We start from the raw sequence: 22,384 nt of genomic DNA, 5'->3' as shown, positions 1-22,384 counted from the left end.
CAAAATCCGGGGCCCTGAGTACAGGGTCAGACATGAGTGTTGCCTTAAGTTGGGTAAAGGCCTTTTGACACTCATCAGTCCACTTAACTGCATTTGGCTGGGTCTTTTTGGTCAGGTCGGTCAATGGGGCAGCGATTTGGCTGTAGTGTGGTACAAATCGCCTGTAGTATCCGGCCAAGCCTAAGAAGGATTGGACTTGCTTTTTGGACCGTGGGACAGGCCACTTTTGGATAGCATCCACCTTGGCCTGTAGGGGGTTTATGGTTCCTCGACCCACCTGGTGCCCCAGGTAAGTCACTCTGTTTTGGCCTATTTGACACTTTTTGGCCTTAACAGTTAGTCCTGCCTGCCTGATGCGCTCAAAGACCTTTTCCAGGTGGAGTAGGTGTTCGGGCCAGGAGTCGGAAAAAATGGCCACATCATCGAGGTAGGCAACTGCAAATTCTCCCAGTCCAGCTAGTAGACCATCTACCAGCCTCTGGAAGGTGGCGGGTGCATTTCGAAGGCCGAAAGGAAGGACATTGAATTCATACACCCCCGCATGGGTGACGAATGCTGACCTCTCCTTGGCAGGTTCATCTAGCGGTACTTGCCAGTACCCTTTGGTTAAGTCTATTGTAGAGATGAACTGGGCACGTCCCAACTTCTCCAATAGCTCATCAGTGCGTGGCATTGGATAGTTGTCCGGACGAGTTACCGCATTTAGCTTACGGTAGTCCACGCAAAAGCGTATTTCCCCATCTGGTTTGGGTACCAGAACCACTGGAGATGCCCATGCACTGGTAGATGGGCGGATTATACCCATCTGTAGCATGTTCTGGATCTCCCGTTCTATAGCAGCTTGGGCATGAGGAGACACCCGGTAGGGTGGGGTTCTGATTGGGTGAGCATTACCTGTATCAATGGAGTGGTATGCCCGTTCAGTCCGTCCTGGGGTGGCTGAGAACAATGCGGCGAAGCTAGTGCACAGCTCCTTGATTTGTTGCCGCTGCAGACGTTCCAGGGTGGTTGAGAGGTTCACCTCTTCCACGCCACCGTCTTTTTTCCCGTCATAGTAGACACCGTCAGGCCACTCAGCATCATCTCCCTGGACTGTAAACTGACAAACCTGTAAATCTCTGGAATAGAAAGGCTTGAGAGAATTAACATGGTACACTTTAGGCTTTAGTGAGGAATTGGGAAATGCTATGAGGTAGTTTACAGCTCCCAGGCGCTCTTGGACCGTGAATGGCCCTTCCCATGATGCTTCCATCTTATGGGCCTGTTGCGCCTTCAAGACCATAACCTGGTCTCCTACCTTGAAGGAACGTTCTCTGGCATGTCTGTCATACCAGGCCTTTTGCTCTTCTTGAGCATCCTTTAGGTTCTCTTTAGCAAGGGCTAAAGAGTGTTGGAGGGTGCTTTGTAGGTTGCTTACAAAGTCCAGAATGTTAGTTCCTGGAGAAGGCGTAAACCCTTCCCATTGCTGCTTCACCAACTGTAAAGGCCCCTTAACCTCGTGACCATACACAAGTTCAAATGGTGAAAACCCTAAACTGGGATGTGGTACAGCCCTGTAGGCAAACAGCAACTGCTGCAACACTAGGTCCCAATTATTGGAGAATTCGTTGATGAATTTTCGTATCATGGCCCCCAAAGTTCCATTGAACCTTTCCACCAGGCCATTGGTTTGATGGTGGTACGGGGTGGCAACCAAGTGGTTCACCCCATGAGTTTCCCACAGTTTTTCCATGGTCCCTGCCAGGAAATTAGACCCTGAATCTGTAAGGATGTCAGAGGGCCAACCTACCCTGGCAAAGATGTCTGTTAGGGCCAGGCACACAGTGTTAGCCCTGGTGTTGCCTAGAGCTACTGCTTCTGGCCATCGGGTAGCAAAGTCCACTAAAGTCAGTACGTACTGCTTTCCTCTGGGCGTCTTTTTTGAGAAAGGGCCCAGAATATCCACAGCTACTCGCTGAAATGGGACCTCAATTATGGGGAGTGGCTGGAGAGGGGCCTTGACCTGGTCTTGAGGCTTACCCACTCTTTGGCATACCTCACAAGACCGGACATACTTGGCAACATCCTTGCCCATCCCCTCCCAGTGGAAGGACTTCCCCAACCGGTCCTTGGTTCTGTTCACCCCAGCATGGCCACTGGGATGATCATGGGCTAAGCTTAAGAGCTTCCCCCGGTACTTAGTTGGAACCACCAACTGTTTTTGCGGCTGCCATTCTTCCCGGTGTCCACCAGAAAGAATTTCCTTGTATAAAAGTCCTTGGTCTATAACAAACCGGGATCGATTAGAAGAGCTGAGAGGCGGTGGGGTGCTCCGTGCCGCCGCCCACGCTTTCTGAAGGCTGTCATCTACTTCCTGCTCAGCCTGGAACTGTTCCCTTGAGGCTGGGGTCACCAGTTCTTCCTCAGACTGTGGACTTGTGCTTGGTCCCTCTGGAAGCGATGTAGGTGATGGGGTTGTTTCCGTTGCTGGTGAACCGCTCTCCGCTGGTGCACCTGAGGGTATTTCAGGCTCTGGCTGAGCCTTTTGGGTATGGCTGTGTTTTGCTTCTGCCAGTTCTGGCTCGCTGGCGCCCTCTGGCGTTGAGGTTGAAGATGTGGTTGCACTTGCTGGTGCTGGTTGCTGTTCCAGTTCCGGGCCTGGGACTGGAGATGCTGTGGCTGTTTCAGTGGTAGGCATGGAATCCGGGTCCACTACCTCTGTCTGGGTCTCTGGTAACACAGACGGGGCCTCTGTGGACGGCTCAGGAACAGGAATGGGTCTGGAAGCTTGCCTGGTTTGGCTACGGGTAACTATTCCCACTCTCTTGGCCCGCCTCACCTGGTTGGCCAAGTCTTCCCCCAGTAGCATGGGGATAGGATAATTGTCATAGACTGCAAAAGTCCACATTCCTGACCAGCCTTTGTACTGGACAGGCAGTTGAGCTGTAGGCAAGTCTACAGCTTGTGACATGAAGGGGTAAATTGTAACTTTGGCCTTTGGGTTGATGAATTTGGGGTCAACGAAGGATTGGTGGATAGCTGACACTTGTGCCCCCGTGTCTCTCCACGCAGTAACCTTCTTTCCGCCCACTCTCAAATTTTCCCTTCGCTCCACGGGTATTTGAGAGGCATCCGGGCTTGGGGATCTTTGGTGTGATGGTGGTGTAATGAATTGCACTCGCATGGTGTTCTTTGGACAGTTGGCCTTGATATGTCCCAGTTCATTACACTTAAAGCATCTTCCATCTGATGGGTCACTGGGCCGAGGTGAGTTACTGGAGACTGGTGAGGTTGAAGAGTAGGGTATCTGTGGCTTTACTTGGGTGGTATGTGGGGTCTTTGGCTGTCCTCGGTTGTAGGGTTTATGGTCTGTGTGCCCCCTGGGGTAATCGTTCCCCTTGACAGTAGCTTTCTTGCTTTCTGCCAGTTCCATCCATTTGGCTCCAATTTCCCCCGCCTCAGCGATATCTTTGGGATTTCTATCTTGTATATACCGTGTGATGTCTTCAGGAACACCATCCAAGAACTGCTCCATTTGTATGAGGAGGTTCAGTTCTTCCAAGGTTTGAATGTTGTTTCCTGTTAACCAGGCCTCATAGTTTTTTGCAATGTAGTAGGCGTGTTTGGGAAATGACACCTCTGGTTTCCACTTTTGGGTTCTGAAACGCCGACGGGCATGATCTGGGGTTATCCCCATCCTGTATCTGGCCTTGGTTTGAAAAAGTTTATAGTCATTCATTTGCAGCTTAGGCATTTCAGCTGCCACCTCTGCTAAAGGTCCACTGAGGTGTGGCCTTAATTCTACCATGTACTGGTCTTCGGGGATGCTGTACCCAAGACAGGCTCTTTCAAAATTTTCCAAGAAGGCCTCGGTGTCATCACCTGCCTTGTAGGTGGGAAATTTCCTGTGCTGTGGAGCAATAATTGGCGCCGGGTTGTTAGGGGTGGCTGGCACATGCAGCCCAGCTTTTGCCAACTCCAGTTCATGTTTTCTCTGTTTTTCCTTCTCTTCATTCTCTTTTGTTGTTTTTTCCATTTCTCGGCGGTGGGCCACCTCTTCTTCTTCTAGTTTTCTTTTGTGTGCTGCCTCTTGGGCTGCCTGTTCTCTTTGGAAGGCTGCCAGTTTGAGGTTTTCTTCCTTTTCTTTTATCTCCATCTCTTTTTGTTTTATTTCTAGTTCCTGTTTGTGTTTTTCCATCTCTCGCCTGTGTTCAGCTTCTTTGAATTGGTCTTCGGCCTCCATTTTTGTCCTGGTAGACATGGTTCCTGTTTTCTTGTGTTGGGGTGCCCTCCGGTGTTTCTCTTTTGAACTGCAGGCTCTGTTCCCTCCTGGAGTCTGCCTAGCAACAGTGCTTTTTTCCCTTTCTCTCTCTAGCTAATGTTCAATGAAGGGAAACCAGAAAAACCACTTTATTTGCATGCATATAAGTGCTGGTACTTGCCTCCTAATGGGAGGGCTATTGCATGACAAAAGACTGGTGATAGCCCTTAACGACTTCTTGCTTAACATGCAAGGCACACACTGCCAGAGAGAGCAGAAAAAAAAAATTCTCTCTGGTTCCCTTTTAAAACCAAACTCTTTCTCTCTGCTAAAAAGCCCTTAGCAGAGAAAAGAAAAATATAATATTCCTACTGGCTTCTGGATTCTGTCTAGATCCCACCACTGCTACACCATATCATAACCTTAGTCCCAGATTTTGGACCTTAGCGTCCAAAATATGGGGGTTAGCATGAAAACCTCCAAGCTTAGTTACCAGCTTGGACCTGGTACTTGCTGCCACCACCCAAAAAATTAGAGTGTTTTGGGGCACTCTGGTCCCCCTGAAAAACCTTCCCTGGGGACCCCAAGACCCAAATCCCTTGAGTCTCACAACAAAGGGAAATAATCCTTTTTCCCTTCCCCCCTCCAGATGCTCCTGGAGAGATACACAGACACAAGCTCTGTGAATCCAAACCGAGGGACTTGCCCTCTCCGTTTCCAATCCTGGAACAAAAGCACTTTCCTCTTCACCCAGAGGAAATGCAAAATCAGGCTAGCAATCCAACACACAGATCTCCCCTTGATTTCTTCCTCCCACCAATTCCCTGGTGAGTACAGACTTAATTTCCCTGAAGTAAAGAAAACTCCAACAGGTCTTAAAAGAAAGCTTTATATAAAAAAAGAAAGAAAAATACATACAAACGTTCTCTCTGTATAAGATGATACAACACAGGGCTAATTGCTTAAAAGAATATTGAATAAACAGCCTTATTCAAAAAGAATACAAATTAAAGCACTCCAGCACTTATATTCATGCAAATACCAAAGAAAAGAAACCATATAACTTACTATCTGATCTCTTTGTCCTTACACTTAGAAACAGAAGATTAGAAAATAGAACTACTTCTCCAAAGCTCAGAGACAGCAGGCAGACAGACAAAAGACTCAGACACACAATTCCCTCCACCCAAAGTTGAAAAAATCCAGTTTCCTGATTGGTTCTCTGGTCAGGTGTTTCAGGTGAAAGAGACATTAACCCTTAGCTATCTGTTTATGACACGGCTTTAGGTAAATTCAACCAATTCCCCTGAATTTGGGCCCCACTCCTGAGAGGGCCCGCACCCAAGCCCCAGTATGGCATGCCAGCAAGAGCCAGTGTGCTGTACTGGAGTGGCCCGGCTTCCCCAGGGGGCAATTTAAAGGGCCTGGGGCTCCCAGCAGGGACTGGAGCCCCAGGCCCTTTAAATTACCACCAGAGCACCACTGCTGGAGCCGTGGGGTAAAAAGTCCGGGGCTCCTGTTGCTTCTACCACCACGCCGCTTCCCCAGGGCTTCCGCAACTATTTAAAGGGCTAGGGCAGTGGATGTGTTATTGGATGTGTTGGCAACCTATAACATCACCAAGCAAGGAGGAGCACACTCCTCAGCTATGGGTGGATCTGTTGCCCTTGGAACTATAGTATTCCCATGTATATTACCCTGACTGCTGTCCACCTGCCAGGAATCCAGAACATTCTGGTAGATTCTATAAGCAGACATTTCTCCACAGAATTTGAATGGGACCAGCATGATCCAACTTTCTGGGAGATGTTATGGGTGTGGGATCTTGCATCCACAGATCTCTTCATGTCCCACGTGAACAAGTGCCAGATGATTTGGGTGATGATTTTCTCATGTAATGGTCAGGAGTCCTGAAACACTCAATTCCCCTCCTTATTACTTTAAGGCCTGGTCAACACTATGAGTTTATAGTGAATGTAGCAGCGTTAAACCAAATTAACCCTGCACCCATCCACACAACGAAGTCCTTTATATCAATATAAATGGCTCTTAATACCGATATCTGTACTCCTCCCCGACGAGGGGAGTAGCGCTGAAATCGGTATTGCCATTTTGGATTAGGATTAGTGTGGCTGCAATTCAACGGTATTGGCCTCTGGGAGCTATCCCGCAGTGCACTATTGTGACTGCTCTGGACAGCAATCTGAATTCGGATGCACTGGCCAGGTAGACAGGAAAAGCCCCGCGAACTTTTGAATTTCATTTCCTGTTTGCTCAGCATGGAGCGCCGATCAGCACAGGTGACCATGCAGTCCCAGAATCAAAAAAGAGCTCCAGCATAGACTGTATGGGAGATACTGAAGCTGATAACTGTATGGAGAGATGAATCTATTTTATCAGAACTCCGTTCCAAAAGACAAAATGCCAAAGCATTTGAAAAAATCTCCAAGGCTATAATAGACAGTGGCCACAGCAAGGACTCAGCACAGTGCTGCATGACAAGCGTAATGGGAAGCCAAAGAATCAAATGGACGCTCACGGAGAGAGGGGGAACTGAGGACTCTAGCTATCCCACAGTTCCTGCAGTCTCTGAAAACCATTTGCATTCTTGGCTGAGCTCCCAATGCCCAAAACATCGTCGCGGGTGGTTCAGGGTATATGTCGTCAATTCCTCCCCCCCACCCCATGAAAGAAAAGAAAAAAATTGTTTCTCACCTTTTTTCAATGTCACCGTATGTCTACTGGATGCTGCTGCAGACATGGTGCTGCAGCGCTACACAGCAGCATCCCCTTGCCTTGCCTTGCGGATGGCAGACAGTACAATAGGACTGGTATCCATCGTCATCATCCCGTGAGTGCTCCTGGCTGGCCTCGGTGAGGTCAGCCAGGGGCGCCTGGGCAAAAATGGGAATGACTCCCGGTCATTCCCTTCTTTAAGTTTTGTCTCCTGAAGATTCAGTCCTGCCTGAAATATCATAGCAGCTGGGGGCTGCACTCTCCCCTGTTTTATCTCAATAAAGTCAGTGTTGTTTCTTATTCATGCATTCTTTATTACTTCAACACACAAATGTGGGGATAACTGCCATAGTAGCCCAGAAGGGGTGTGGGAGGAGGGAAGCAACAGGTGGGGTTGTTGCAGGGGCATCCCCTAGAATGGCATGCAGCTCATCATTTCTGCAGGATGTCTGGGGCTTTGACAATGAGCGGCTGTTTGCCTCTCTGGTTTTTTAGTAGACTTGCCTGATATTCTAGGCAGGATTAACTCCCCATTAGACAAAACTTAAAGAAGGGAATGACCTGGGGAGTCATTCCCATTTTTGTCCATGTGCCCTTGGCCGACCTCACCGAAGCCAGCCAGGAGCACCCATGACAGCAGCAGACGGTACAATATGACTGGTAACCGTCATTGCCAACTTGCAAAGCAGCAGACAGTACAATATGACTGGTAACCGTCTCTGCTAACTTGCAGAGGCAAGGGGATACTGCTGTGTAGCACTGCAGTACCGCGTCTGTCAGCAGCATCCAGTAGACATATGGTGACCAGTGAAAAAAGGCTGAACGGCTCCATGGTTGCCATGCTATGGCGTCTGCCAGGGCAATCCGGGGAAAAGGGCGCGAAATGATTGTCTGCCATTGCTTTCACAGAAGGAGGATTGACTGACATTTACCCAGAATCACCCGCGACACTTTTTACCTCATCATGCATTGGGATCTCAACCCAGAATTCCAATGGGAGGGGGAGACTGCGGGAGCTATGGGATATCTACCCACAGTGCAACGCTCTGGAAATCGACGCTAGCCTCGGTACATGAATGCGCACCACCGAATTAATGTGCTTAGTGTGGCTGCGTGCACTCAACTTTATACAATCTGTTTCCAAATACCGGTTTCTGTAAAATCGGAATAATCCCGTAGTGTAGCCATACCCTAAGTGTTGAAGAAAATCAGAATGTACAAGGTGCAAGTTGCCCTCATAGCATCAGATTGGGACCATCATTTCTGGTACCCTATTCTTTTGCAACTGTCCTGACCTCCTCAGTGCCTTCCCCGGGATATTAACCTAGGGGGAAGGGTGGACTTGCCAACCCAAATCAGCTATGCTTCACCTCAGGGGATGGTACTTGGTTTGATGTCAGTGTTAGGAAAGGCCTGTTGAGCTGATGTACATGGCATTTTGAACAGCAGTAGAAAGGGACTCTACTGCGAAATTTTACAAATAAAAATGGAGATGATTTGCACAATAGACAAGGAATTTCCTTCTTTTGAGCAAAGAATCCACATATAGTGAACTACCTCTTCTACTTAAAATCTTTAGGGCTGTTGTTTGGGTCTCTCAGGGTAGGCTATGTCTGCACTGCACACCACTGGTGACAGTGTGCTGTGTATGTGTAGCTACATGCCCAAGTAGAAAGCAGGCTGCATCCACGCTGTATTGTGTAGCTACTTGCGTCAGTGAAAGACTCTGGCAAAGGAGAGGTAGCAGGGAAAAGCTCCAGGAGTGAGGAGCTGGCGGAGCCTTTTCCCACTGCCTCCTTGCTTCCCGAGTGTTTCCCTGCCATGGGGACAAGCTTTGGCAACTCTCATGTGATGGGGAAAAGCTCTATCAATGAGGAGGCAGCAGGAAACTATACTGCAAAAAATAGCAGTGTAGACATGGGAGCCACTGCTTCAGCGTGTAGAAAGCTGTATAGGGTGCATACCTTCAGGGTTCGGGACTATCTTTACATTCCAAAGCAGTGCAGCACCATCTACCTTGCTATTTATACCCATGCTAGGGAGGCATAGTGTATGTATTCTATATGCCACTGTGAAGAGTGTGCAGCGTAGATGTACGTTTATTCTCTCTTTTCCCACCCAGTCACTGCCCACTTCCTGAAAGATGTAAGTCTAGACTTCCCTCCAGTGGCAAAACATGTACTAGCCTGGGGCTTGAACCTTGTTTTATCAACCCTTACTTAGTCTTTGTTCAAGCCCCTGGCATTGTGCTGTCTACTACATATCTCCATGAAGATAGCATTTTTGGTCACTATCATCTAAATCAAAGTCTAAGAGCTAGGCAGTGCTCATGGTTTATTCCCCCTTCCTTCTCCTCCCTCCATACAGTTCTCCGCTAGGCCAAGGTATCCATGAAACTACATCTGAAATTCATTCTTAAGGTGATATCAGAGTTTCACATGAACTGAAGTATCTAGCTACTGTTTTTAACAGTAAACCTCTTTCTAGCAGGGAAGAGGTCGCATGGCACTTAACTGGATGTGTGTAGGCTCTTACTTTTTACCTGCAAAGGATGAAATTGCTTCAAATGTCATAGACTGTATCATTTGTGGAACAAATGAAAGGAGAGGCCATTTAGTACCAGAAATAGTTGAAATAGATCTCAGTGTGCATTCTACTCTGCTACAAGATTAACATCTCCCTTGAGGGTATTGTGAGAGCACACTTGACTAGAGCTCAGGCAGCATCTGAAGTGTCCCTTAGAGTTGTCTCCCTTACTGACATCTGCACAGCAGCAAATTGGAGTTTTGTAGACATCTTTGCGAGACACTATTCCTTGGTGCAAGTAGCTGCTTCTGATGGTGCGTTAGGTAGAGCAGTTCTGCAATCTGTTGTTACAGGACACCAGACACCCACCTGCTTTAAAGAGACACTGCTTGTGAATGAACTGAAGTGCACTATACATAAGACAAATTAATTGGAGAAGGAGGGGTTACTTACCTTGTAATAACTTCAGGTCTTTAAGATGTTGTCCTTGTGGCTAGTGCACTGCCTGCCCTAATTCCCCATTACCTGGTTTCCCCTTCTGGCGACTGACGGTAGAGAAGGAACTAAGTTGCTGGTGGTTTGGCAGCCTCCTTTATTCCCTAAATGCAGATTGCAAGGAGAGTGGTGACACATGCATATGGATCAGGCAGACAGTGCTAAGGAAAAATCTCCAGTCCTGGGTGTATGGAGCCACCTGTGCAACCCAGAAATGCACTACACAAAGAGACAGCACATCTTGAACCGAAGTTACTACGTGGTGAGTAACCTATCCTTATGGAAGGTGTACCACCTCACAGTCATGGACGTCTGGGCTAGTATGCCTTGGCTGATCCTATGGATTTGAAGGAGGGATATATCTGTTCGACAATTCCATTCACACTCCTTTGTCACTTCACTGTTATTCACATGTGCTTCAATGTGGGTTAGGGTTCTCATCTACATCTCCACATACTTCAAGGTTTCTTGATTCTGCAGGAGATGAGGCAGCCTGATACTATCCCTCCTTTTCTCCTCTTGTCCCAGCCAGAATACACATAGCATTGGACATGAGCATCTTAGCACACAAGGATACCTTCTCAGCACAGCACAAAAACACCCAGTGCAGTTGGGTTAGCATTTCTTGGTGTTCAGAAGGTTAATTCAAGGAAAATACACCCTCATAGGTGTTGTCTAGACCTGCTGATTCTTTCCCAAGGGGTATAAATCCCTCTGCTCTCATGCTGACAACCATCTTGGGCCCAGTAATGCCTAGAACCCAAGTGTATTAAATCTCTTGAATTGGTCCACAACAGGGCACTCCTGAAGTGGTAAATCCTCTCTGGGTGCCCTGACCATAAGAACGGCCATACTGGGTCAGACCAAAAGGTCCATCTAGCCCAGTATCCTGTCTTACGACAGTGGCCAATGCCAGGTCCACCAGAGAGAATGAAGAGAACAGGTAATCATCAAGTGATCCCTTCCCTGTCACTCATTCCAAGCTTCTGGCAAACAGAAGCTAAAGACACCATCCCTGCCCATTCTGGCTAATAGCCATTGATGGACCTATCCTCCATGAATTTCTCTAGTTCTTTTTTGAACCCTGTTATAATCTTGGCCTTCACAATATCCTTTGGCAAAGAGTTACATAGGTTGACTATGCGCTGTGTGAAGAAATACTTCCTTTTGTTTGTTTTAAACCTGCTGCCAATTAATTTCTCCTAGTTCATGTGTTATGAGAAGGCATAAATAACTTATTTACCACGCTGCACCCACAAAAAAGAGAAAACGAAAGTAGTACGATGAGGCAAAGGTAGCACTTTCCACATGATACAGGATAAGCCTTTTTTTTAGAAAGAAGAATCAGAATCCCCCCCCATATTAGATTTTCTACAGAAGATTTTCCATTGAAGACACTTTTACATTAAAGGCTCTGCACTTCAGAATCTTCAGTCTTGCATAGGTGATGTACCAGTGGAATCTTTTCCTCTGCGTTTCAGATAGCCCCTCATTGGTTCTAGGGCAACTGTACTTAGTCCCCTTAGGGTTGTGCAAACTGCCCTTCAAGATTTTCCATTTGGTGGATTTCTGATTCTGCCTTCTGACATTAGTTCTGGGTAGCAATCAGGTTGGCCAAGAAAATGAGAATTCTTGTAGTTCATCTTAGTCCTCCATATTTGCTATTCCCTAGTGACAAGATGACCTTCAGCACTTATCTTAGTTTTTGCCAAAATCCCTGTCTTCCTTTCCCCTAACCAGGGTACCACTTTCCAAGCTTTTATTCTGATCCTAAGTCAGAAAGGGAAAAGTCTACCACATTTTAGAGTTCAAAAGGACATAAGTATGTACTTAAATCAGAAAGATTGAGGTGAACGAATCCTATTTTCTTCTCGTTCAGGGATAAGATCTAGCAGTCGAAAATATCAGTAATGGTGAGGTTAATCAGTGCAATCAATTTTGGTTATAGTTTATTGCAGATTTGTTTTAATAATCCGTCTTTTTTCCTGCAGATAAGCAGCAAAGATGAAGATTTTTTAGACCTTTCTGTTGATGTAGAGCAAAATACATCAATTACTCACTGCTTAAGGTACATGCACAAACAAATGCTTATATATTTATTTGAGTCTTTCATCTGTCACCATGTTAACTAATAATAAATTGATGAAGATGAAAATGGTAGAAGTAAAGCAAAATAGCTCAGGAAAATTTGATAGTCCAAATGTTTGTTACATGCTTATTGTCCCTGTTTATTTAAAATGAGCCATGTAAACTTGTGATGTAAAATGGTGTGATTTTTATTTTGTTTAAAAATCAGTATATATTTCAAAATCAAGAGGTAGTTTCTACATCTTGCATTTTTCTTTCTGTTATATTCAGAGGTTTCAGCAATACAGAAACTTTATGCAGTGAATATAAATATTACTGTGAAGAATGTCGCAGTAAACAGGAAGCACATAAAAGGTATAGTGTACTTAGAAAATACGTATTTCCATTTTTGGGACTTATTAATTTTTTCAAAAAATTTTTTTCCTTGTCTGGTTCTGTGGATGCTTGTTATGAATAACTTAACTGAGTTGTACTCCACTTACTTTGAGTTCAATGGATATATTCAGATGAGTAATGTTTCTTATGCGTATAAGTGGTTGGTTTGGGCTCTTGATCATCTTGATTTATTTCAAGGAAAGAATATAGCTTGTTTTTTAGGAACAAAACAAGCTAGAAGCGATGGGTGAAAATCAAGCTGTAAAACAGTAACAATCATACATTTTTGCATGACTTTTTAAACTTGTATATATTTTTCTTAGCTATAATATTAAATTGAGATAAGATGGTAAGATCGAAAACATTAATGGCATTACTTAGTAGAGGTAGCATACATAGAATAATTCAGATTAACTGTATAGCTTTTAACTTCTATCATAAGAGAGATTCATAGCAATAGTTGACAAACCTGTATTTTTCTTTCATCCAGTCAGAATTAATCTTGTAACAATATCGCCATTTTTACTTTTTTCTCTTTTCTTAAAAATTTAAAAGTTATTATATTAAACTACTACCTGACATAGTCCTTCCAAAAAGTAGCACAAAATTTCTTGGAAGACTGAAATTTTTTCTGTTTTAGAAAAATGTCTTGCCTTTTGCCAAACATTATAATATTTTTCTTTCACCTTTAAGAACGTTTTTTACTGAAAATGATTTGTTTTTTATTAGGGAGACAACCAGCCCCCTGCAGGTGAGGTAATGTGTATTGGACCAACTTACGTTGGTGAAAGAGACAAGTTTTTGAGCAACACAGAGCTCTTCATCAGGTCTGGGAAAGATGTTCAGAATGCTTTTTATTAATTTCTCTTGCATAGGTGTGGGTTGTTGTTTTTTTTGTGTGTGTGTGTTTTTTCTCCTACTGAATTTTTTTTTCAAAATAAAATTCCATTATGTGAAACATAACTCATCTGTATTAGGTCACATATGCTAGCGAGTGCTTATTGCTTATGAAAGCAACCAATTGTGTTACTGCACAGTGAGACACAACTCACAGGATCACTCTCAAGCAAAATCAATAGATGCATTGACAGTGTTATATTCATACATGTACATCAAACACCATGTAATTCTTAATAGGCCACAAAACAGCAGATCCAGGTAGAGCACAGAACAAAAAAATGCATTACTGTGGCTCACTATTACAGTGATTTTTTCAAAGCTTCCCTAAGCTGTATAGTGCAATGAACAGGGCATTGGCAGTCAGGCCTAGTGATCAGACCTAGACTGACCTATTGGCTGAAGCCACGGGTCAAAACCAAAGATAATGTCAGGTGCCAAACCAAAGGTCAGAGTCAGAGACATTGTCAGGTGGCGAGCCAGAGGTCAGAGCTGGAGACAGAGTCAGAGGTAAGTTTGAGGAGCAGGGACTTGGTGTGTAGGTCAGGACAGCAGGAACAAGAAGTAAACAGGAGTCTGGGATAGGAGGACAGAAACCAGGAGCAAGCAGGAATGCAGGACTCAGGAATTAGATAGGGAAGAGAGATCCATAGTAGCAGCTAGTTGCTCGGACAACTTCCTGTTTTTTACTTCCTGGTTTATACAGAACATTTAAACCAGACGGGGCTGGGTGTTTCCCCTTGAAAGCTCGGGGGCAGGGCCCTCTGCAAGCTAACCCTTTTCTGGACCCTCTCCTGATTAACCAGGTGAGCTTCTGGATGTTGGTCATCACTTTGGCACTACCTAGGGACATGTTGGCCTGGGTTTGAAGCCCGTGATCCCTCACATCAAGTTCCACGTTCAGTTATTTTAATAGCCTTTCTGTCTGGCTGTTCAAACTCAGGAGACAGCTGCCCACCTCTTCCCTCCACCCTAGTGGAAACTTTTCTCCCTTTGCCTCACAGATATTATGCAGGATGCAGCAGGAAACTATAACCATTGGGATATTTTTCTCACTGAAGTCTAATTTTGTGAGTAAACAATGGCAACGTCCCTTCAGTCTACTAAAAGCACATTCAACTGTCAGTCTGCACCTGCTGAGCCAGTAGTTGAATTGGTGCTGTCGATGTGGCCAGTGTACAGCTTCATGAGCCAGGAGAGCAACAGGTATGCGGGTTGTCCAGATCACTATCGAAAGCTTGTCTCTCTCTCACCAATAGAAGTTGGCCCAGTAAAGATATTACCTCACTCATCTTGTCTCTCTAATATCCTGGGACCATCACGGCTACAACTAAGCTGCATGTGGGATCGATATTGACATTTTAAGATTCCCAATGATAATCTTCCTGTTGGGAAAGACGTTCCTACTTAAAGACATGGATGTCATGCACCACAACACTGATGTCAGTGAAGTGTCCCTGGAGATTCATCAGTGCTTGCATAACCACAGAAAAAGAGCCCTTTCTGTTGATGTACTCTGTAGCATGATGGTCTGGTGCCAAAATAGGGATATATATGCTGTCTATCACTCTACTGCAGTTGGTTCCACATTGGGGAACTCCATTGCTGCAAATCCATCCACTGTGTCCATCCACATTGCCAAGAGTAACCGTCCTGCATAGCAGGAGGCCATTAATGGCCCGGTATACTTGCATGATGATGGCATCTGCAGTGGATTTTTTTCAACGCCATATTGATTTCCAACTGACTGGTAGCAATTTGGCATCGCAAGTTTCCACAATGCAATCAACACTTGCTTTGCCACTGTCAGTGCAGCTCTCATTTTGGTGTCTGTGTGCTGGAGGGCTTGGGTGAGCTTAACACACAGATCCAGGAATGTGGCTTTGTGCATCTGAAAGTTCTGCAGCCACTGCTCATCATCCCAAGCCTGCATTAGGATGCGATTCCTCCAGTCAGCGCCCATTTCTTAGGCACAGGAAGCAGTGTTCCCCCACCAGCAGCTGCTCCGTGAATGCCACCAACAACCTTGAACTGGTTCTCGTTTCGTCCCAAAGCAGTCTGTCCTCCAAGAAATCATGTTTCCCACTGTTTTGGTTCTTCTTGCTTCTCTGCAATTACTGAAGGATTCTGTGCCCTGTGCTTGCAATGCTTATGAAAATAGTGCAGAACTGTGCAAACTCCATACTTCTGTCAGAGATGGTGGACAGCAAGGAAGGCAACGTATTTATGTGGGATAGTGGAAAAAAAAGGTGCAAAAATGATGACAGACTGATGACCTTATGGGATAGAAATAGTTGCACTGGGAGTGTTGACCCCTTGCTCCCAGTCAGCCCTGCACAACTTGTTTCTGCCCCACCGTGCATTAGCAAAACTTTCCAAAAGGCAGCGTGCCAGATGGTGATGGGTTGTGCGCTGGGGTATCTGCCCATAGTGCACTGCACTATGCATTGATACAAGTTCTCCTGATGAGTATGCACACTGCCTACACAGAGGACAAGTATGCTTGCGCACAGGCGATATACTAACTACAGCAGCTTTATGCCAACATAACTTAAATCGACAGAAGTTTGTAGTGCAGACATGGCCTAAGGTGCTGTTTCTGATTATACCATAGGTCTAACATGTCATTTTGGGCAAGTCTCTTCAACTCATTCCTGAAGTCCACTAATACTAATTTATGTTTGTTTAGAGGGTGCCGAGATTCTAGGGTGAAAGGTTTTTAAAAAGATATCATCTTTGTGATATTAAAATTATCACAGAAATCAATTAATTTCACAGCGACTTCAAATGAAGAATAAGTAGAATGAGAATAATGCACAAAGACGCTCAATACTCTTTCTAGTAGTAGTGGGGGTTAGAAAAAGTGGAGAGATGCAGAAGTGGATGCAGTATAAACAATTATGATAAAATTGATTATTTTTCAAAACTTTACATAAGTTTAGTCATCCAAAAAATAAAACACTTGTGAAAAGGGGTTTCACTATAATGTTCACAATAGGTACACTGAATAAAAGAGCACTGATTCCAAGCTCTAAGTACCTTTTACAGTTTATTATGAATTTTAAAATGGACTCCAGTAATCACACCATCATCAAGCAATAATGTAAATATAACAAAAATCTAGTAAGTCCCACTGAAAAAATCATCACCAGAGTCCTCTCTGTTTTCCCAGCTTTGCCCATTTTCCATCTCCTTACAGGTCAAGGTGAAAATGTCAGCCTTGCACAATGCCTGAAAGGTTAATAAGCTCAGACTGTCATGGACCAAAGGTGGAGACAAGTTTCAAAGACCTATGATGCTGACGGCAGCCCCTGCCACCATCTCTTATGACAAACAGGCTGTAGCTGGCACCTTCCATGATCACACGTATAGCATTATGTCACATATACAGAGGTGATCCCTTAGATAGGTAAGCACCCAGGTCACTTGGGGCTTTATAGGTCAAAGCCAACACCTTAAAATCAGCATGAAAACTAATGGCCAGTGCAGATAATCAAGTACTAGTTTAATGCGCTTCCTAAAAGAAATACTGCTTAATAAAAAGCCCACCAGATTCCTAACCTGCTGCAATTTAAGAGGTAGCCCCATAATCTAATCTCAAAGTGACAGTCCACTGCAAGGCCCACATCTGAAAGTAACTCTTGCAACCTCCTGGCTGTTTAGATGAATAAAAGAGTTGAGCTAGGTATAACCGGTATCTGTTTCTCTAGTAGCTGGGAGTCCTAATGAACCCAGTCAACAAATGCAGATACATACCTCAGTTGTGGGGACCGGTGATATTCTTGGCATATCTTCCATATCTCCCACCCCCAACCAACCAGTATCACTTCCCATTTACCTGGGATGAGTTTCACCATCAAGCATAACTACTGATAAAGATATGAGAGAGTGCTATTGAGACTGCTGACAAAATTGGTGAGGGGTTTCTGAAAAGTGGGCACGTCAGTTTATCACAAAAATTACATTTTGTTTGTTTTAAAGTGTGGTTTATTGAGTTAGCCCTGTATACTACTTGAAGAGATGGACACAGTAAAAAATGAAAGCTAAAATTATGAGCGTTCATAGTATTTATTTTCTCAAAGAAGCTTGATTTGGGTGAACTGATATTTTTCCTTGCAAAGAAAGTTTGTGGATACCTTGTCTATCTGGTTTTGTGTGTCCTGTATATATTATGTTTGTCAGAAGATTGCTTTTAAGGATAGTTTCTGTGGATGCAGTCTCAAGAACTACCCTAATTACTTGTGCATGTTTCAGTAAGGAATAGAATACTTAAGACAGCAAGATCTTTGGAGAAGTTTGTGTTCAAGATACTATGTGTGGCGATCTATCTTAACTGTGTCTGAACAAGGTTAAGATAAGAAAAGGGCACTTGTTTAAGTTAAGACAAATGAGAGTTTGGATATTCCTGAAGTGGTCCAATATCTGGCCAAGTTAAGAGGAGATTATGGAGGCCAAATAACTAGTTGGTTTCTTGTCTTTTGATGCAGGACACTTGATAATTTTATGTAGATTAGGAAGGCAGAAGTATGAGAGGATGCTGAATGGTTCTAAATTTGAAGAAGACAAAGCTAACAAAGTTAAGACTGAATTTTTAATTTTATTTCCTGAATTTGATATGTACCTGGTAAAAGTGCTAAACATCCACCCTGATCCGTACTTCTAAAAACTTTTTGAGCCTTAACAATTATAAGATTATTTCTTCTTCGAGTGATTGCTCATATCCATTCCAGTTAGGTGTACGCGCCGCGCGTGCACATTCGTCGGAAAACTTTTACCCTAGCAACTCAGTGGGCCGGCAGGTCGCCCTCTAGAGTGGCGCCACCATGGCGCTCCATATATACTCCTGCCGGCCCACCCGCTCCTCAGTTCCTTCTTACCGCCCGTGTCGGTCGTTGGAACAGTGGAGCGCGGCTTAGCTGACCTCCACTTCCCTAGCTACTCGTTTTCTCGTATATAATTATGCAGTTATAACCCTTTTATATATATATATATTTGTATGGTTATACGTGTTTTCTTTGCTAACATGGTTAGTTTAGTTAGCGGGGTTCAGGAAGTAGCCCCTTCCATGAGCCAGTGCCGGAGCCATGCATGGCTCACCGGGTTTTAAAAGGGGCCCGGCCTGCCGGAAGCCGCGGCCGAAGAGAGATCTACATGACTCCTGTTTGAAGTGCCTCAGGGAATCACACTTGACAGATAAGTGCCCCATTTGCAAGGCTTTTAAGCCGAGAACAAAAAGGTGCGGGACTTTCACTTACCCCTCCACCTTGGGCGCCGAGCGATGTTCAAGCGGTGGGCAGAAGCGCCTCCTCGGCACCGGACCCCGCCGGTACTACCAAGGCCTTTCGGCACCGACCGTCGCCGGCACCGATGTCGACTCGGCACCGCTCCCTTCTTCCGAGGTCGAGAGAGCCTACGATTCCTGCTGGTGCCTGGCAGCTCCCCGGCACGCGCCGTGGTTGAGCCCCCTGCTCCCGCTGCTTCCGTGCCACCTGCATCGCAGCCAGAGAGCTCGCCTAAGTTGCGTTACCCGGCACCGACACCTGCAGAGGCACCGATGACTTCGGCACCGTCGATTCCAGTCCCCCAGGACCACTGAATCCGGTGCCTGGCAGCTCCCCGGCTCGCGCCGTGGTAGAGCTTACTGCTCCTGCTGCTTCTGTGCCAACTGCACCACAGCTAGAGAGCTCGTCTAAGATGGTTCGCCCGGCACCGACGACGTCGGCACCGTCGATCCCAGTCCCACGAGGGCCACAGAATCCGGTGCCTGACGGCACCCCGGCGCGCGCCGTGGTTGAGCTACTGCTCCTGCTGCTTCCGTGCCAGCGGCACCGCAGCCAGAGAGCTCGTCTAAGTCGGATCGCCCGGCGCCGACACCTGCTGCGGCACCGATGACGTCGGCACCGTCGATCCCGGTCCCACAAGGGCCGTAGAATCCGGTGCCTGACGGCTCCCAGGCACGCGCCGTGGTTGAGCGTATTGCTCCTGCTGCTTCCGTGCCAGCGGCACCGCAGCCAGAGGGCTCGTCTAAGTCGGATCGCCCGGCACCGGCACCTGCTGCGGCACCGATGACGTCGGCACCGTCGATCCCGGTCCCACAAGGGCCGTAGAATCCGGTGCCTGACGGCTCCCCGGCACGCGCCGTGGTTGAGCTACTGCTCCTGCTGCTTCCGTGCCAACGGCACCGCAGCCAGAGAGCTCGTCTACGTCGGATCGCCCGGCACCGACACCTGCTGCGGCACCGATGACGTCGGCACCGTCGATCCCGGTCCCGCAAGGGCCGTAGAATCTGGTGCCTGACGGCTCCCCGGCACGCGCCGTGGTTGAGCTCCTGCTCCGGCTGCTTCCATGCCAACGGCACCGCAGCCAGAGGGCTAGTCTAAGTCGGATTGCCCGGCACCGACGCCTCTGAGGCACCGACAACATTGGCACCGTCGATTCCAGTCCCACAAGGGCTATCGAATCCGGTGCCCGACGGCTCCCCGGCACGCGCCGTGGTTGAGCGTATTACTCCCGCTGCTTCAGTGCTGACGGCACCGCAGCCAGACAGCTTATCTAACTCGGATCGCCGGCACCGACACCTACCGAAGCTCTGATGACCTCGGTACCGTGGATCCCGGTCCCACGAGGGCCGTCGAATCCGGTGCCTGACAGCTCCCCAGTACGCACTGTGGTTGAGCCTGCTGTTCCCTTCACGCCGGAGATGTTACCAACGGCGAGGGCTCTCAGTGCCATGACAGAGTCAGTGCTGCCTGACCCGGGCACCGCCGGTACGGGTAATACAGTCTCTTCAGGGGACTGTCCCCTGTCAGCACAGCAGAGCGGCACCGTTCATGATCACGGTCCGGCAGACACTCCAAGTCCTGTCGGCACGCCGGACACCACTGGCAGTCCCGGTGCTGTTTTCCTCGGTACTGGTCACACTCGCTGCACCGGTCGGTATCCCGTTCGCCGACCCGCTATCGGCACCGTTCCGACCCCTGGCACCGGGGCAGGTACCTTGACTCCTGTAGCCCTTCTCCGAGCCTCGAGATCTCGGTCGACCTCCCGACGCCGTTCTGGTTGCGGGTCTGGATCTCGTTCCAGGTACCGATACGCCTCCCGATGCCAGTCCCCGGTGCCGAGTTGGGCAAGGTCCGAGTGAGTCAGAGACTCTGCCTGTGCCTTCTTTTAATACCTCCATGGCCGTCCGGACACGCATCCGTGTCATCCCATATGCGCAGATTTTATGCTCAGGACCACGATCCTGATATGATGGCCAGCGGGCGCCAGCCCCGAAGCAGAAAGAGGCTTGGCGAATGAACAGGCTTGGCCGCCAGGTGTACTCTGCAGGGGCCCTGCAGCTCGGGGTAGCAAAGCAACAAGCCTTGCTTAGCTGCGATAATTATAGCACCTGAGTGAAGGAGTTTCTCCCTCAAAACTTCCACCTGGAGTTCGCTGCCGTCTTGGAGGACGGGGGAAAGAAGGTTCCCAGAGCGTCCCTCCAGGCCTCGTTGGACGCAGCAGACTCTGCGGCCAGGACTCTGGCCTTGAGTGTCGCCGTGAGGTGCATTTCATGGCTTCAGGTTTTAAACCTCCGGCCGGAGCTGCGGTATGCCATTCAGGATTTACCCTTTGTTGGTAAAGGCATCTTCGCGGCAGAGACAGCCCCAGACTGCGAAGTCTGGTGGGCAATAGGGTCCTAATGCGTCTCAGCATGTATACGCCAGCCACCAAATGCAGGCCTTTCTGGCCCCAGTCGCCATACTCTGTGCCTAGCCAGAGGCAGAACTCTGGCAAACGGCAGGGCCAAGGTGGTCGCAGACGAACGTCAGGACCCCTAAAGAGCCAAAGTCAAGGTCCCTCGCAATTACCACTGGGACCAAAGACGGACCTTCCAAGGTTCACCTGAGGGCAGTGTACCAGTCGCAGGACGGGATCCCGATCCCGCTTTCTCCTGGCATGGCCCCAGTTACTTTCAGATCGCTGGGTCCTGCGCACGATGGAGCATAGGTACCACCTTTAATTTGCTCCAGCCCTGTCCCACTTCAGCGGACAAAAGGGGTAAGGGGTTTTACCCCCGTTATGCCCTAGTCCCCCACTCGAACACAGGTCTCAGACCTTCTTGGTCCTGCACGGACTCAACCGGGTTAGGATAAGGTTGGAGTTCTGCATGGTATCCCTGGGAACCATCATTCCATCCTTGCCTCCTGGGGGCTACTGTGCCGCCCTGGATATGAAGGACGCGTACTTTCGCAAAGCCATCTTCCCTCCGCACGGGAGATGCCTCCGCTCTATAGCCGACAGTCAATACTCCCGGTTTACGGCCATAGTCGCCGCCTACCGTCGCTGATGTCGGATATGCGTTTTTTCCGTATCTGGACGATTCGCTTATCCGCGGAGACTCTGAGACACAAACCACTCAGCGCGTGGGCATCGCCACGGTCTTATTCACAGGTCAAGGCCTGCTGTTTATTATAGAGCAATCCACTCTGGTCCCCACGCAGAGGTTGGGCTCCCTAGGGGCTATCCTGGTCTCCTACCTAGCCGGAGCCTGCTTATCGCAACTGAGATTTTAGGCGATGGCAACAATCATCTGAGGTCTGAAGGCTTTCCCAACGACCTCAGCTCGTTCTTGTCTCAGTCTCCTGGGTCCATGGTTGCCCGCAAGTTTGTAACCAAACACGCCAAGCTCCGCCTCCGTCCTCTCCAAGTCCAGCTCACTGCCCCTGACGGCGGACGCCTCATCTCTCTGCTCGAGTGCTCATGGTCACCTCTGAGCTTAAGGCCTTTGGTCTTCTAGGGAGCTGGCATTCCTCATCAATGCCCCAAAAAATGAGAGTAGTCCGCCTGGCATGCCAGGGGTTCCAGCGGCAGCTGCGAGGCCGTTGTATCTCGGTGTTTACAGCCAACACAACGACCAGGTGCTTCATAAGTATTCAGGGGGGACATAGTCCTCCCCCCCCTTTTTGTCAGGAGGCCATCCATTTCCGGGTCTTTTGCATGGCCCACTCGATGGAGCTGGCGACGTCCTTTCTCCCAGGCGTTTGG

General features: G+C 47.6%; 1 protein-coding gene across 4 annotated transcripts in view; it reads left to right on the top strand.

Moving 5' to 3' along the window:
- USP12 (ubiquitin specific peptidase 12) overlaps positions 1 to 22,384 on the top strand; it is an 87,132-nt gene that overhangs the window by 56,687 nt on the left and 8,061 nt on the right. For 2 of the 4 annotated variants that reach the window (XM_030562467.1, XM_030562476.1), the window contains exons 5-6: positions 11,989 to 12,065; positions 12,356 to 12,439. In XM_030562467.1, coding sequence (XP_030418327.1) covers positions 11,989 to 12,065; positions 12,356 to 12,439 — 161 coding nt within the window. The other 2 variants (XR_004000351.1, XM_030562486.1) reach the window with 2 other exon arrangements.

Source organism: Gopherus evgoodei, chromosome 1, assembly GCF_007399415.2.
Source record: "Gopherus evgoodei ecotype Sinaloan lineage chromosome 1, rGopEvg1_v1.p, whole genome shotgun sequence".
Classification (NCBI taxonomy): Eukaryota; Metazoa; Chordata; order Testudines; family Testudinidae; genus Gopherus; species Gopherus evgoodei.
Note: the sequence above shows the minus strand (reverse complement) of the source record. Positions and strands in the feature narration are given on the sequence as shown.